The sequence below is a fragment of the Pleurodeles waltl genome, chromosome 8, assembly GCF_031143425.1.
Source record: "Pleurodeles waltl isolate 20211129_DDA chromosome 8, aPleWal1.hap1.20221129, whole genome shotgun sequence".
Taxonomy (NCBI): domain Eukaryota; kingdom Metazoa; phylum Chordata; class Amphibia; order Caudata; family Salamandridae; genus Pleurodeles; species Pleurodeles waltl.
In genome coordinates this window covers 1,267,026,325-1,267,044,294 of record NC_090447.1, presented here as the reverse complement: position 1 = coordinate 1,267,044,294, position 17,970 = coordinate 1,267,026,325, and the positions used below count along the sequence as shown (strand labels likewise).

Here is a 17,970-nt window from a genome sequence, read left to right as displayed (position 1 = left end):
CTAGTTCCGAGGGCCACCAGGAGTCGTTCTTGTTGTTGATGAAGATCAGTACTTCTGTGTTGCTCATGTTAAGCTTCAGGCAGTTGTCCCTCAGGCAGTTGGAAACACTTGTCATACACCTGTGAAGTTGGTTCTGGTTGTGGTAGTGTCTTTGAAGCGGGAGAAGATGAGTTGGGTGTCTTCTGCGTAGGATATGATGTTTAGTCCATGGCATCCCACGATGTCGGCCAAGGTGGTCATTTAGGTGTTGAAGGTGGGGCTTAGTGACGAGCTTTGGGGACACCGCAGATGATGTCCTTGAGTTTGGAGGTGATTGGTTTTAGGACGACCTTCTGTGTTCTTATAGATAGGAAGGAGGCAATCCAGCTAAGTGCATTTCCTTGAATTCTGAGAAGAGGATCGGTCTCTCTCTCTCTCTCTCTCTCTCTCTTCTCTCTCTCTCTCTCTCTCTCTCTCTCTCTCTCTCTCTCTCTCTCTCTCTCTCTTTCTCTCTCTCTTTCTCTCTCTCTTTCTCTCTCTCTCTCTTTCTCTCTCTTTCTCTCTCTTTCTCTCTCTTTCTCTCTCTTTCTCTCTCTTTCTCTCTCTTTCTCTCTCTTTTTCTCTCTTTTTCTCTCTTTTTCTCTCTTTTTCTCTCTTTCTCTCTCTCTTTCTCCTCTTTCTCTCTCTCTTTCTTTCTCTCTCTCTTTCTCTCTCTCTCTCTTTCTTTCTCTCTCTCTTTCTTTCTCTCTCTCTTTCTTTCTCTCTCTCTTTCTTTCTCTCTTTTCTCTCTCTTTTCTCTCTTTTCTCTCTCTCTCTTTCTCTCTCTTTCTCTCTCTTTCTCTCTCTTTCTCTCTCTTTCTCTCTCTTTCTCTCTCTTTCTCTCTCTTTCTCTCTCTTTCTCTCTCTCTTTCTCTCTCTCTCTTTCTCTCTCTCTCTCTTTCTCTCTCTCTCTCTTTCTTTCTCTCTCTCTTTCTCTCTCTCTCTCTTTCTTTCTCTCTCTCTTTCTTTCTCTCTCTCTTTCTTTCTCTCTTTTCTCTCTCTTTTCTCTCTTTTCTCTCTCTCTCTTTTCTCTCTTTTCTCTCTCTCTCTTTTCTCTCTTTTCTCTCTCTCTCTTTTCTCTCTCTCTCTCTCTCTCTCTTTCTCTCTCTCTCTCTCTCTTTTCTCTCCCCCCCCCCCCCCGGTAGAGGAGGGCTTGGATGTCATTGGTAGCTGCAATCAGGGTGGCCTCGTTCTGTGGTTGCTGCGGAATCCAGACTGGGAGGTGTTGAGAAGAAAGTTCTGCTCCAGATGTTTCATGAGTTACTTGTTGATGGCCTTTTCCATGACCTGGTCCGAGAAGGGGAGCAGGGAGATTGGGTGGTAGTTTGGGGGTTTGCTGGGGTTCCTGCACTGATTCTTGAGTAGCAGTTTGACCTCTGCGTGCTTCCAGTCTTTAGGGATAGTGGCCGTAGTTGATGAAGTTTTGAACATGGTGATGAGTTAGTGACTAATCCTTTGGCTTCCGAGATTGAAGATGTGGTGTGGGCAATGGTCCATGGGAGCACCTGAGTGAGCGGAGTTCATGATGGTGGTGGTGTCTGAGTGAGTAAGCTGGTTCCATCTGGTCAGTACTGGTTGCAGTGAGGGAGTGTAGGTTGAGGAAGTCTGCAGGCTTTAACTGGGTTTCAAAGTTTTTGTACATTGTGATGACCTTGTGTGGAAGAAGTTGTCAAGGTTGTCGCTGAGTTCTTGTGAGGGGGTGATACTGTTCTCTGTGGCTATGGGGTTGGAGAGCTCCATGATGACGTTGAAGAGTTCTTTGCTGTGGTTGGAACTGGATTCGATACAAATAGTTAGGGCATTCTTCTTTTCCTTCAGCAGCTGGTGGTAGAGGTGGAGGGAGGTCTTGAAAGTAGCCATGGTGGAGTTGTCCTTGCTGGTGTGTCATAATCTTTCCAGTCGCATTTTGCTATTCGCATTTTGGTACATCGCCTGTGTCTGTTTTGGTCTTTATGGGGGTGATGCTGTTGGCGCAGTTGTTGATCCAGGTGTTGAAGTCCTTGACACCCTGGCCAGGTTTGTGGCAGTGTTCGGGTTGGATGTGTTGAGGGCGTTGGTTGATTGGGTCTCAAACTTTGCTCCAGCTGTGGGGGGGGGTGCGGGGGACACTAGGCAGCATGGTGGTGTTGGTACAAGGGCTGGAGATGTTGAAGTGGATGATGGAGTCGTTGGCCCAGGTGCGTTCGGTGACATGGCTGTTCTTGACTTGATTGCTGGAGGTGAAGATGGGCTCCAGTGTGTGTCCTGCGCTGTAAGTAAGGTAGTTGATGTGTTGGGTGAGTTCAGTGTTGTTCATGCTGTTGAGCATGATGACGGCGTTGTCAATGAGTTCGTTGAGGTGGAAGTTTTGGTCATTGAGGAAGATGTAGTCATTGGAGTCTATGGAGAGTGGGGCAGTGAAGTTGGCGATGATGTTGCAGAAGCTGGGGTGAGGCCCTGAGGGTCTGTAGACGAGGGTACCTCTGGTGGACTTTCCATCTGTTTGGAGTTTGAAGTTGTGGTGTTTCATGGCTGGAGCGGCACTGTCTGTTTATTGTGGTGCACTGGACGGTTTCTTTTTGGGTGATGGCGGCCCCTCCTCTGGGCTTGTTGATGTGGTTCTAGGTGGGGTCATTACAAGTTTGACAGATGGTTTTCACCGTCCGCCGAACGTCTGACAGGGAGATTGCCACCTCACAGGCTACCTCCCTGCCGGCCCCATTAAGACTTTCCAGCTAGGCTGGCGGGCAGAAACCTTGGTTTCTCCCTGCCAGCCTAGCGGGAAACGGGCTACAGCATTGTCACTGGCTCGTAATCGAGTCAGCGGCAATGCTGTAGCCCAGAGGGTGCACCAACACCCTCGTAATGTTCACTATCTGCAAAGCAGACAGTGAACATTGCGACGGTGCTGGGCAGAGGGGCCCCTGCACCTGCTTGCCAGCTTTCCATGGCATTTTTGTGATTACCTTCCTAGCGTGTGAACTTATATTATTTGGATGTTTCTGTGGCAATGTCAGGGGCAGACAAAGGGTTGAGCCAGTTCCCAGTGAGGAAGACAACATCGGGGGCGAGGGTGGAAATGAAGTCTCACAGCTTGGTGGCTTTCTTGCAGAGTGAGCCTGTGTTGAGGATGTAGGCAAGCAGTTGGGGTGCTGGTGCGGTGTGGTAGGTGTTCTGCGTTGTTGTTGCAGGTGAAAGAGCAGTGAGTGCAGGTAAAAGGCCATATTGTAGAGTAGGGTGAGGCACAGCAGCAGTGTTCGCTGATGTGTTTGGGGTCCAGGGCATGGAATTTGGTGGCGGTGTAGCTGAGGGGATGGCAGGGGACCAGGGTTCCTGGTGCTGGGCGTGGTCTAGGTGCAGATGGGCTCAGATTGGCTTATGTGGTGCGACTTTGGCATGCCAGCGGCATTGTCCCCCCCTGTGGCCCTCCTTAAGGAGGTCCTGGGAGGTGGGATGGACGCTGGGTGGTGGTGGACGGGGTTAGCAGTAGGGGGAAGGCTATATTAGTATATTTTTTTTCAAGTTCAGTTGTTTATATTTTTATGGTGTTATTGTGTGTGTGTATATATGTGTATGTATATATATATGTGTATATATATATATATATAGTATGTAATGACTATGGGCCTGATTACGTGGCAAAGGGCATTACTCCATCCCAAACGTGACGGATATCCCGCCCGCTGTTTTCCAAGTTCCATAGAATATAATGAAACTTGTAATACGGCGGATGGGATTTCCGTCCCGTTTGGGACTGAGTAATCCCTATCGCCAAGTTTGTAATCGGGCCCTGTGTATTTTTTTATTTTTGTAATATAGAAAAAAAAAAATATGAAAAATAAATATATTCATAGTAATAAATTTGAAATATTACAAAAATGACATAATGTAAAATAAAGTCATTAATTATGTTACAATATATAATAGTTATACTACATATTATGTATTAATTTAAATAAAAACACATATATATTTGTATTTATGTGTGTATATATTTTTAATATAGTATTAGTGGAATTTATTTACTTTACATTATATTAAATTCATATTTTAAAATATTTTAAATTTACTACTTTAAACTCTACCAAAAAACTCAAAATGTTTGTGTATTTTTGGACAATCTTAGTGTGAAATATATTTTTTGTAGTTCTTTTGATACTTCCCATTAGAAGTATAGGAGCATGGTATTGTGGTATTTTTGACAACAATATTGTTTCCCACAATATTGTCAGTGTTGCTACCAAGTTGTTAAGGCTTTTACAGTGCCTCTAGTTTTCTTGGAGGCAATTTGGTTGACATCAAGTTCCTTTTTTGAAACTCTATCCGTGTTCTCATGGTGGAATGCAGGTCTAGGTGATGCCAAAGATTTTTTAAGGTCAGGTTTTAATTTTAAACCCCCGTGCAAGTATGATGTTGCTTGATTGAGATCTCTCCTTTTGGTTGGTAATCTCCAAGTATGATTGATAAAGTGACTTGATGTGGTAACAGTTGAATATACATCACTCACAGTCGGGGATTAGGAGGTATTGAGTGGGTTTCATATTCATTTAGGGGCATCTGTTCTCATTTGAGGGTCATTCTCAATCTACAAAAGCAGGAGAGTGGCCGACAAACAGAGATAGTCTTTGTTCAGATAGCGGCAGGGGTGGAAAGAGATCTTGTTTCCTAAAATTAGGCACCAGGGGTCCTATAATGTGTTCACAGGTCAGTCCATGACTGATTATATCAGAGCAGTGATAGGCTCCTGAACACAGACATCCCAGTCCCTACCCAAAGTCACCTGAATCACCCACAGCTTATCTCCATAATGCTGGTACCAAGTTGTTGGTTGGGTGATGTTTTTTTAATATGCAGAGGCAAGGGATTAGAGGTAGATGGGTGGGCGAGGAAGTGGGCTGATGGGATTGTACGAACACCACCATGACATGTAACAAAGTTATTAAAAGCAGTTTATAGTGATTCGCTGGAACCAAGTGAGGAAGGCTGCTGCATGTGTGGGCCCAGCTCACTCATGACAAAAGGGGGTCCCTGTCCACATCCCCACACTGCAATGGTTTTCATACTAATCTTCTCAGCTCATCTACATCTTATTTTTGCAGATGGATTTCCCTTAAATGAGCGCTGTGTGATTCCATTGTAAAAGCTGATGGTGAATGAAGTGCAGAAATGAAGAAGTTTCGCCTCGTAGAGCCTGTGGTGGTGCTCTACTGCTTCGCTTCCTACCTTACCTTCCCGTTGTTGCAGCAGTACGTCTATCGGCGGCTATGGCAAGAAACCACCAACTCCAGTTTTGGAGAAAATAAAACTTCTAATGATTGCGAGACAAACAAATCCAGTCCTTTCTATATAGATCAAAAGGTAAGACGTATTTAGAAGTAGATGTGCATGTCAGCGCCACTGGATGCCATTGCAGGATGTGAAGGCACTTGATTTATTAGGCTAACCGCATTAGCTTTTATCATCAAAAATACCTTGATGGTATAGATGATGGTGAATGGAGGTAATAAACCATGTGATACCAGTGCCGGCTCCCGCGCTGTATATAAAACAACAGCCATATATGCTGCTGAAGGGCCGAACAAAATACATGTTTCAATCAGTATTGTGTTCTCAGTGTCCAGTATGGTGCCGTCCTCAATGCGGATAGCAGTACTCTGTAAACAAGAACAATTCATAAAACAGTGCCCAGTGAAAAAACATGTTACTAAATGGAAAAGTGTGCTCCTTTTACCGGTACAGCAAAACACCACTACTTAAGTTCCAAGAATGCTTTCCACGTTCACCCTTGCTGTCATGCTCAACAGGATGCATTCATACAACCCCATTACATGCTTTTAACCAATAGCAATAGATGTTGTCACGCTAGTGCTACAAATCTCAAAAATTAAAGATGACATGGAGAAGGAGTCCGCCCGGTGATCCCGAGTGACATCAATCTCCAGTGCAAGCTATTCGCACTTAACCCCAACTCTTGTGTAAGCACATAATACTAAGGGCCCCATGTACAAAGCATTTTTCCATTGCGACTAGAAAAATGCCTTTTGGGATGTACAAAGCCCAAACTGCGATTCGGTAACCTGTTACCGAATCGCAATCTGGGTTTTGTGATTCGGTATTAGGAAGGGGCGTGTTCAGGGCATCCCTTCCTAATACCGAATCTAAATGAATGTATAATTGTTTTGTGATCGTGAACACGGTCGCAAAACAATCGCAGTTGGCACCAATTTCAAATTGGTGCTAACTCATCCGCAAAGGGGAAGGGGTCCCCAAGGGATCCCTTCCCCTTTGTGAAAGCATGCAAAAACGTTTTTGAAGAGCAGGAAGTGGTCCAAAGGACCACTGCCTACTCTTTAAAAATGAAACTGAAACGTTTAATTTATTTTGTTTTTAAACGCTACGTTTAAAAAATAAAAATAATAAAAAATTGCTTTATTTAAAAGCAATCACAGACATGGTGGTCTTCTGACAGCAGCAGGCCACCATCCCTGTGTTTATTACAATTCCCGGTGGACCCAATTTGCGACCTGCCTCATTAATATTAATGAGGCAGTTCTATTTGCGACCCACCGGGAATCGCAAAAGAAAGTCAGTGGAGTTTCTTACATTTGGAGTTGCGATTTCCTAATTGCGAATCGCATGGAATCGAAATTAGGGAATCGCAATTCCAAATATACGTACATGTGGCCCTAAATGAAAACCTGAAATATAGAATGATCTAAATATGAAACCTCAATGCACCCTGTACCACTACTGATCAAAGAGTTTCCCCATAAAAATAATCATTGCCAATGTAAAACGTAAACAAATCTAAACTACCTAAAAAAAGAATCATAAAAAGAAAAAGAGATAATCATAGAAAACATGCACATTCTAATTTGGCGTTCATCCCGGATGGATACATATTTTCGAGTTTCCTGATTCAAAATAATTCCCCTTGGGACAGTCTCTTCTGATTATCCATATCTGGCCTGGGTGTTATGACTTCTAATACTTGAAAACATAACTGAGCCACTTTGGGGCCACCTTCTAGCCAATGCATTGCCACAGTTGAAGTTTTTACTTTGTTCCGAATGTTACTTTTGTGTTGAGTGATACAGATTTTAATTTTCTTTCTGTTTTTCCTACATATAATTTCCCACATGGGCATGTTAACACACATATTACATTCCTGGTATTGCAATTAGCAGAATGTCTCAATCGAATAGTGTTACCTTTAGTGGGATGTACCATGATATTTCCTACAATCACATTGTTACAATGAAAACAGTTGAGCTTTCTTGTGATGTTCCTGTTTAAACGCTGTTTTGGTGGATAAAATGTCTTTAATGTTTTTGGATCGGCTATATGCACACATGGGTTTAACAGTAAATAAACCCTGAAAATCTGGTTCATTTTTCAAAATTTCCCACCTTTGTTAATGATAGATTTGATAGCTTGAGCTTTTGTGGAATATTTTCACACGCATACTATGGGCTGTGTCTCACTGTTTAACATTTTTTTTCAACAAGTAGTTCCTGTTTAACTGTGGCACTCTGTTTGAGGAGTCTTCTAGTACAGGGAGCTGATAACCCCGATGTTTGAACCTCAATTTAAATTTCTCATTCAAAATCGCAACATCTTGAGGATCTGAAATAATCCTTTTGAGTCTGAATTGCGAAAATGGCAAACGATTTTGTTAGAGCTGGTTGTTGAAAGCTTTGGTGATGCAAACAATTGTTCCTATCTGTTTGCTTTACTTCTGAGTAGCAGGGCAAAAGTGCACAGAATTCTATAGCCCCGCAACTTTACTTGCTCCCATTTACTGAGGCTAAGCAACACCATGCTGCTGTGTTTGAATCAGCTGTATTCAGTTTCAAATAATCTCCTCTCCTAAACTAAGTCATGCTGTTTCTCACAGTTAAGCCAAGAATGTATAACTGCAAATTGTTACATGTAAGTGGGAGTGGTAAGTGGAAGAATCTTGCAGAAACAAGTGCAGCCCACCGCACAGGCTTGGACTTGGAATCTAATATCGAGTCCAGGTTTCACACCAGTGAGTGGGGTGAATTTACAGTACAATTTCAGAGCAGCTAGTACTTTATGTTTGCATGAAGAGGCAGTGGCACCATTGCTTTCACAGTTGTATAGGTGGCCTGCACAGGAAATCATTGCTCTGTTGTTTCTTACTTCTCTTGATTAACCCAAAAGTTATATCAGTTTGTTTTTCTTGTAGCTAAAGGAAACGCAGCCTGATTTACAGTTAGGTGATGATAAGTCCTACAATTTCTGGAGGAACTGCTAACTCCAGAGCAAAAGCCAGTATTGGAACATACTCTGTCTGTGGCATGGGAAATCCATGTATTGATTATCCTGCAGATTGGAACTCCAGGAAATAGAGGACTTTTCCTTTACCAGGCAACTGTAATTTGTAATTAGTGTTCTTCTTTTTTCCTTTCTGTCATGATCAATCAAGTCGCAATCTACCACATTAAACAGTATAGCTGGAAAATAGAAATACACATTTTATTTATATTTTATGACCGTTCTCAAGTACCTTATGTGAAAAATACCACCATGCATGCACCTCTCAGTGCATAGAACAACACATTTGGCTCAGGATTTTCTGAGTTCTTTATTTCTCACTTTGTCCATACAGCCATAGAATTGCTCTACAGTACTGTGTGTACAACTTTTACCACAGACTTTTTTTTTAATACAAGTTGTCAAATTGCTAAATTAGGCAGGGTTAATGGAGGTGACTTACATCCTATATGCTTAAATGTAGAAAAACTGTCAGTTTATTCCAGATGTAGGATTGGTCAATGAGGAAATTCAGAGGAAATGAATCTACCAATTGTTCACACTGTAAGATACAAGGAAATTAATAAATACATGTTCATAAACAATTAAGTTATATGCAAATGTTTGTTACAACCGTGTAGTGATAATCATGCATGTGCATTAGTCTGGTGAGGTTAGTGTTTGCATTGTAACTGTGACATTGAGATAAACACATTAAAGTGTATTTACATGTCTCAGTTGGGGAGCAGCCGATGTTCCACGCTTATATTCTTACTCTTAAACATAGTCAACAATATTTCAGCTAAGATCTGGTTTATAAGAAAATGGGTTTCTGGTTGGCAGAGGTATGCACCCTGTCCAAGTAGGAACCCCAATCCTAGTCGGGGTAAATCAGATACAGACTAAAAGTTAACCTGGGCCCAACCTGTGGTAGCTTGGCACAGCGCAGTAAGGCTTAACTTAGGAGGCAATGTGTAAAGCATTTGTGCAACACTCAAAGCAATAAAAACAGTGGAAGCACCACTCAGAAAGATACCACACTTAGTTAGAAAAATCCATCTTAATTTAACGAACAAAACAATACCAAAGCAACAAAAATCCAGTAAGTAGAATTTGAGATATTCATTTTTAAAGAATACCTGCAAATATAGTGCTTAAAAGCATAAAGCGCTAACTGGGGCTATCTGGTCACGTTAGACTGGGACAAAGTCCAGAGGTCTGGCCTCCCACGATGGAACGCAGACGGATTACAGGACCTACGCAGGACCTGCTGAGCAACAGTACTTTAGTCGTTGTGGCAGCATGAGATGTGTCGATCTTCATGCAACTGTGGCGATCTGTAGATTCTGAGTGTGATGTGCTGGTTTCAAGTGTGACTGTTCTGAATGCAATGCACCAGGTTAATCCAATGCTAGAAGGGGGATGCCTAGATCTTCACCACCCAGTGGTGGCGATGCAGTGGTTCTGGGGGTGATGTGGAGGTTCCGTGTGTGATGTTCCGGTCCCTGCAGCAGTGCTGATCCGTTGATCCTGATCTCGCAGCAGGCAATGCGTCGGTTCAAATCGGCACAATGGCATATATTCACAGATTCTGGCAGATGCAGCACTTTATACTTCCTTCCAAGAGCCCTAAACTGCATTGGCACCACTTGACAACACAAGACTGACTGGCAGCTAGCAAAGTCCTGGTGCTGTGTAAAGTTTGAAGGGAAGTCTTTGTCTCTGAAACTTCATAACCGGAGGCAAGTCAGCCAGCCCTTGGTGTCACTTTGGTTCTGAGGATGTTGAGATGCAGGTCCAATCCTTCTCACTCCAAACAAGAAAGGCAGCAGGGCAGGCACGACAGAGAAGGAGTCCACAAAGTCCAGCAGGGTCCAGCAGAGTGGGAGTTTCTTCAGCAGAACAGCAGGCCTTCTTTGTTGAAGAATGTCCAGAAGTGTACTGAGTTGGTAAGGTCAGAAGGCCAGTTCTTAAACCCAGTGGTGCCTTTGAAGTGGGGGAGACTTCAAAGAGAGGCCTTTGAAGTGCACTGAGTACCTAATATTCCTGCCCTGCCTCCAGGCATACTATGGAGTGGGGGGTGGTTGGCAGCCCTTTGTGTGGGCTCAGGACATCCCATTCAGGTGTATCAGCTCCTCCCTTCCACCCTGCCCAGGATGAGCCATCAGGATGTTGATGGTCCATCAGTCACACCTAACCTCCCTTTGTTTGTGGCTGTCTGGAGGGAATGCATGAGAGCTCAGCTGTCACCCACCCAGATGTGTATTCAGTGACAGGCAGAAGGTACTCGATGATTTAAGATAAAAAATGCCAGTCTTCTAAAAGTGGCATTTTCAGAATTGCAATTTAAAATCCGTCAGTTGTGATTTTAAAGTGTGATTCCAGAGACTCCAAACTTGAGGGTCCCTTGTCTTCCAAATTGGAAATTGCACTTATAAAATGTAATAATGCAATCCCAATGTTAACCTATTGGAGAGATAGGCCTTACAGTAGTGAAAAACTAAATTGAGTTTTTCACTACGTAAACATGTAAAGTTTAAAAGTTCATATCCAACTTTTTAAATACATTGTACCCTGCTCTTGAGGCTCTCCAGGGCCTACCTTAGATTTGACATATGCATTAACGAGGAAGGTTTGGGCCTGGCAAGAGGGTTATCATGCCAGGTTGACATGGCAGTTTGAAACTGCGCACAAAGGCTCTGCAGTGCCAGGCCTGAGTCCGGTTTAAAGGGCTACTGAAGTGGGTAGCACAGTAATTCCTGCAGGCCCACCAGTATCATTTATCTTACAGGCCCTGGTACATGTAGACGTATAAGTAAATTAAATATACCAATTGTGAATAAGCTAATTTTACAATGTTTTAAGCAGAGAGCACATGCAGTTTAGCACTGGTTAGTAGTGGTAAAGTGCCCAGAGACCTAAAGGCAGTAAAAACAAGGGCAGCTCAACAGGAGGTCAGAGGTCAGAAAGTTAAGAGAAACCACCCCAAGGTTGCAAGGTCTAACATGGTTCAATAAGGCCTTCATCAGATTAAGGTATTTTATAGTGACAAGAGAAAACAAAGGCTCTCATGGTGATTCACTGAGAGATACTATAACAGAATGCCACTGCTTTTGTGTGATATCTGCCTACTGTGTTTTGTCCATCTTCCATTCCATCACATAGGTTGTGGGCAAGGCTTGGCCCGATTCTCCATAGCCTTGAGATGAAGCGTCTGGATTCTTCCTTTTGAGTATAATTTCAGGCTTCTCTTTTCCTCCTCATCATACTTAATTCTATTGGAGAAGCCTTTGGGGGCACTAAGGTGATTCCAGGGAACAGAAACTTAAATTATACAGAAGAGGTGTTTGCAAAGGGCAAGCCCAAACTGTTGCTATGTCCCCCTACGGTGGCGAGTTCAAGGAACATGAGTTTCTGAATAAGATAAATTAAAGAGGGGCAAATGTAATCTTGTTGATGGGGGTGCACCAGACCCCCGGTCTGAATCAACTCATTGTGCCACGTTCCTTTAATGCTGTCTTTGTCAAACACCCAGCATTGCAAAACATTAATCATTATCCATTCCGCGAACAGAGTCATTTTAGAGATGTGAAAGATGTACTGAAGAAACAGATACCTCCAGAAATGTGAACTAAAATGATGAGATCTAAAATGATGAGATACTCTGTACCACAGGGCAAGGACATGCAATGAACGTTCTCTTAATTCCTCCATGTCCTCTAGGACATCAGTAACCATCTTAAGTTCTTATGGAAGAAGTACCAAACTCTCTTCTTGTAGGAGCAGGTAAGCTAGTTACAAATAGGTGTCATAAGTAATGTCATTGTTATACAGGAACAATAGTTCCATAGGACAAAAAAGGTAAGCTTTTTAATCCATGTGCTTGAGTGTCCCCTGAATCTCTTGTGGAGTTTGTTCATATATTGACCCACACTCCAATCATGAGGAGTTAAGATAGGGCACTGAAGATGTGTTTGTGAATACCCTCTTTGGAATTGCAGCTCATCCTTTACTCCATGTGATGCAGTGTTCCTCCAACCTAGATCACAAGCTTACTGAAGAACAGTTTCAAGCTCTTGTGATAGTTTGCAATATCTATTTTTGAGCTTGGATTTTCAGTCAGCCAGATGAAGACTCATTTTGTTCTTTTCCAGATGGTTCAGTTTATATAAGCAATGACCGATTTCACTGTTGATTTTGCTTTTCCATCTCCTGGAAGGATTATATTTGTGAATTGGACCGTGGTATGTTTTCCCAGTCCTCATGCTTCCTTATTGTTGTGAGTTTAGAGGCTCCTATGTTTGATGGCTTCTTGCATCCTTGGCATACTCTTGGGAAGGCTACAGAAAAGGATTTGTAGTACTATCTGAGTCAGAAATAGATTCTGTCTCTAGAGCCTCATTTCCAGCCAAGCTTGTATCTGTTGTCTTTACTGTTAATATGGGTCTCTTTACATGCCTTATGTATTGCACACTACTCCCAATATGATAAGTTGCTTGTTATGGAAGGCTCCAGACCCACTAACATTTTTAGGCCTATGGTCCTTTCTTACTTTTCTCTGGGAGGATGTTGCTCAAATCTTAGTGGACAGCGCTACTGTAGTGTTTTACACAGTCAAGCACCTACAAATATTGGCCGGTTCCTATTGCAATTTAACATTTCATCTTTGCTATTGGTCACTTGACAGCAGCATTCTCCCAGTGAAGGATCTTCTACAGGATAATTAAAATGTTAAGGCAAATTTTCCTAGCAAGAAAAATTATGTAGTTGATTATAACACATCTCTCAGTGACCTTCAGCATCATTACAGCTTAACCAACGCCCTGGTTCAAGCTTGTTTTCCAGGAAGAGTTCCTAGCTGGTTAAAGTCTTTTTGGCTGAAAGGGCACAAACCGTTGTTCTACCTCTTTTTACTTCAAATCCCAGGAACTCTTCTGCCTGCAATCACCATCCTTTTCAAACGTCTTTATTCTAAAAGATGATAAATGTGACCAATCCCAGGCTTCACTTTACCAATTCTCTGAACACAGAGCTAGCAAAAGTGTGAAACAGTTGGGTGTCAAAACAAAAGAGCGAAGGCCAGGAAGAATCAGGCACATAAGAGAGGGAAAATAAAAACAGGACAAAGAAAGCCTTTTATAAAGATAACAAAACTCCAAGCAAGCACAAACCCGTCAAACAGGATGTTACAAGACCTAAAAGAAACAAGGAATTGTTTTTCAAAGGGACAATGTGTGTGAGATAGATGAGCTCACAAAGGATTCAGACGCAGTGCATTCAAAGATTATGGTGGTCATTACAACCCTGGCAGACGGTGTTAAAGGTGCGAAATACTGCAAACAGGCCGGCGGACAAAAAAAGGGAATTATGACCCTGGCGGAAACCGCCAACAAAGACAGCCACTTTAACACACCGCCCGCCACGGCGGTACAGACAAACAGCGCAGTGGTCACCGCCAACAGACAGGCGGGAGACAATGTACCGCCCACAGTATCACAACACACCAATCCGCCACCTTTTCCGGGGCGGATTCTCCGTGGATAAAAACACGGCGGAAACAGCTTTTGCTATGGGAAAACGCTCACCTGAACACACTCCACGAGGAATGACGACTCCATGGAGCTGGAACTCCAAATACTACCTGCCCTTGTCTTTCTGCTCGTTTACGACCAACAGCGACGTAGGCGCAAAGATACCGGTGAGTACTGCATCTACGACACGGGGGAGGCAAAAGTTAGGGGGACACCCACCAAACACCCCCACCCTTGCATTAGACAACATACACACCAATGCAGTCAAAAAAATCACATTAACAACCCACAATCCCCCCGGAAGAATGCAAAGACCAAACGAATTGCGGTCAACCATTGTAATGTGCCAATATACATGTCATACAAAAATATACTGATATATATCTCTAAATCACTCATAATTATATATACAATACAAGAAGTAGTGCAGATATGTACACAACAATGTCCGTGCACCAACAGTCCAAAAATGCATGGGCGAGGCCCACAATAGATATCTGGCCAAAATCGGAGAGAACACTGCCGGGGCATCAGATAGAAACACTACAGGCACCTCAGGGGGAAGGGAAGGGGGTGCACCTCAGCCGGATGAATGCAAAGCCAGATCCACGACGGGGCTCCATGCCCATTGATGTATCCTGGGGAGTGCAAAGCCACAGTCTCACAAGTCTTTACAGTGGGTGGTTTGCCCACTGTGCCATCCTGGGGAGTGCAAAGCCACAGTCTCAAGTCACTACAGTGGGTGGCTTGCCCACTGTTCCATCCTGGGGAGTGCAAAGCCACAGTCTTTCAAGTCTCACAAGTGGGTGGGTTGCCCACTAGACCATCCTGGGGAGTGCAAAGCCACAATTTCGCAAGTAGATGCAGTCCTCTACTGGTACTGGGTGGGACTGGTGCCCAGACTGGATGAGTCTCCCTGTGAAAGTTAATGTCCTGTCACTGTCCCAGCTGCACATGGGATAAGGATGCCTGATGTGGCGGCCTATTCATACCTACACAGTGCTTGCCCTGTTCAGCGGTGCTTTGCCATGCCGGTCTATGGACTGTTCAGCGGTGCTTTGCCATGGCGGTCTTCGCCCTGTTCAGCGGTCTTCACCATGGCGGTCTTTGCCCTGTTCAGCGGTGCTTTGACATGGCGGTTCTGGACTGTTCAGCGGTGCTTAGCCATGGCGGTCTTTGCCCTGTTCAGCGGTCTTCACCATGGCGGTCTTTGCCCTGTTCAGCGGTCTTCACCATGGCGGTCTTTGCCCTGTTCAGCGGTGCTTTGACATGGTGGTTCTGGACTGTTCAGCGGTGCTTAGCCATGCCGGTCTATGGACTGTTCAGCGGTGCTTTGCCATGGCGGTTTGGATACTGACATTGGTGTGTGGCATGACTAACTCCACACTGGACATTGGTGTGTGGCATGACGATCTCCATACTGGACATTGGTGTGTGGCATGACCATCTCCACACTGGACATTGGTGTGTGGCATGACCATCTCCACACTGGACATTGGTGTGTGGCATGACGAACTCCACACTGGACATTGGTGTGTGGCATGACGAACTCCACACTGGACATTGGTGTGTGGCATGACAAACTCCACACTGGACATTGGTGTGTGGCATGACGAACTCCACACTGGACATTGGTGTGTGGCATGACGTTCCATCATTGGCCAGCGGGGCTGTGGGATCCTGGTCCCTCCTGGGCTGTGACTCCGGCGGTGGTCTCCTGACCAGTGACGGTACTTGGGCCCTCCTGGGCTGTGACTCCGGTGGTGGTCTCCTGACCAGTGACGATACTTGGGCCCTCCTGGGCTGTGACTCTGGCGGTGGTCTCCTGACCAGTAACGATACTTGGGCCCTCCAGGGCTGCGACTCTGGCGGTGGTCTCCTGACCAGTAACGTTACTTGGGCCCTCCTGGGCTGTGACTCCGGCAGTGGTCTCCTGACCAGTAACGATACTTGGGCCCTCCTGGGCTGTGACTCTGGCGGTGGTCTCTGGACCAGTAACGATACTTGGGCTCTCCTGGGCTGTGACTCCGGCGGTGGTCTCTGGACCAGTGACGACGGTGCTGGCGGTTGTGTCTGGACCGCTGGAAATGATGGCGCACTTCTCCGCTGTGACACTCACAACAGGCTGGGGAGACTTCCTCTGGACCTTCCCCACCTTCTTTGGAGTTACAGCTGACTCACCAATCGCCTTGGATCCCATTTCACTTGTTGTCCCACCAGGAGTCTTGACACGGTTCCGTCGTCCACTCCCCAATTTCAAAGCCTTTACAGGGGGTGGGCTGCCAGTGCCTTGGCTCCGGGTCCTACTCTCTGCCCTGGTGGACTGTGCACTCCAAAAACCTGGAACACGCCCCACTGGTATTGGAGGCTTTTTGGCTGAGGCGCTACGACAGGACTGATGAATTGGAGTGGGGGGGGGGGGGCAAAAAGGTCAATTTGACATAGGGACAGTTTCTGACGGACACTGGGATGGGTAGCTGGAGGGGGTCTGGGAGTGGAGGAAGAGGAGGTGGTTGTAGGAGGTGTCACTTTAGGTGTTTTGGGTGCAGGTGCAGGTACTGGAGGCTGTCGTGAGGTGGATGGATGTTGGGTGAGTGATTGCCGGCGTTTGTGTACTTTGGTGGGGGGCGCGTCACAGACACACTGGGAGAGGACACAGGGGACGTGTAAATGGCAGTGGAGGTGGTGAGTGCAGGTGAGCGGCTTGTGGTGCTGGGTGTCCTGGTGCGAGTCCTAGTGCCTGTAGATGTGGTGCATGCAGGTGTGTGTATAGACGAGACTGGGAGGGAGGAGGGAGAAGAGGAGGAGGGGGACACAGTGGAGGCAGTGGATGTTGCTGTGTCTGTATGGGTGTGATGCTTGTGTGAGTGCCTGTGGTGTGTGTGGTGCCTATGTTTGCTTGAGCTACTTTTGGGTGTTGACTTGTGTGCATGCTGGTCTGTAGGTGTGCTTGGGATGGGCTAGGGTACAGGAGATTGGGTCTGGGTGGAGGAAGTTGGAGGGGTGAGTCTGGACACAGGGACAATGGCTGCCATCAGTGCTGAGGCCAGAGATTGCAGGGTTCGATGATGGGCAGCCTGGCCAGAATGAATGCCCTCCAGGAATGCATTACCGTGTTGCAACTGTCGTTCTACACCCTGGATGGCATTCACAATGGTAGACTGCCCAACAGTGAGTGACCTGAGGAGGTCAATGGCCTCCTCACTGAGGGCAGTAGGGGTGACTGGGGCAGGGCCTGAGGTGCCTGGGGCGAAGGTGATGCCCACCCTCCTGGGTGAGCGGGCAAGGGGTGAACGCTGAGGGGCTGCTGGGAGGGCGGGGCTGGTAGGGGAGGTGGCGGCTGTACCTGTAGAAGTGGGGCGCACAGATGGTGCCGCCACCACAGGGGAGCTCACATCGGCGTACGAGTCCGTGTCGCTGGTTGGTGATCCGGTGGCCGACGTGAAGCTCCCCTCGCCCTCCGTCCCACTGGTGCATTCAGAGTCTGTGATGTGGCCCTCCATGGCCATGTGGGATGCAGCTCCCTCATGCTCCGGTGCCACTGTATCTCCGCCTGATGATGCTGATGTACAAAAGGACAGGGAGAGCAGGAAAAGGGGGGGAGACAGAAGAAAGAGAGTTTTAGTGCATGGCATACCGCTACCGTTGGCGGCCAAGACAGACGCAGCAGCCCCATGCATTACGCCGTGCTCCTGCCCTCTGCACATGCAATTTCTGGGATATGGCCTACATGGCAATGGTAGAAATCTGCGCACATGGATGGCAAAGGGGCAACTATACCTCAACTTGCCACTCTTCTGAGGTGGGGTAGAGTGCCACATGGCCTACATTACGGAGGGGCCTTGCCTACCTAACTCGCCCTGGCCTAGGGACACCCACAGCCCATGTCCCCCACCCAGACCCCTCCACTGCACGCAAAGTCCGCAGAATGAGGTTGTTCTCAGCCCCTTGTGTCTGCTGTGATGTCCTCATGCGCCCATCCAACTCCGGGTAGGCCACCGCCTGTTGCGCCGCGTGGTGCGGCGCGAGCCGAGCATTCGGCTTGCGCCGCGCAGCGCGTTCTCAGGACGCGGCGCGCCCCGAGTCTTCTCTGTACAGCGCGAGGCCCCAGATATTATTTTGGGCCTCGCTCTGCCTTCTGTTGTGTCCCTGTTCTCCCCTG

At 46.0% G+C, this 17,970-nt stretch overlaps 1 protein-coding gene across 1 annotated transcript in view; it reads left to right on the top strand.

The window, feature by feature from the left end:
- The window catches only part of LOC138248537 (lysosomal proton-coupled steroid conjugate and bile acid symporter SLC46A3-like), a 195,554-nt gene that overhangs the window by 54,948 nt on the left and 122,636 nt on the right, over positions 1-17,970 (top strand). Inside the window, exon 3 of the mRNA XM_069202201.1 lies at positions 5,097-5,355. Within this exon, the coding sequence (XP_069058302.1) occupies positions 5,164-5,355 (192 nt within the window). The 5' untranslated portion in view covers positions 5,097-5,163. The remainder of the gene's footprint in view (positions 1-5,096; positions 5,356-17,970) is intronic.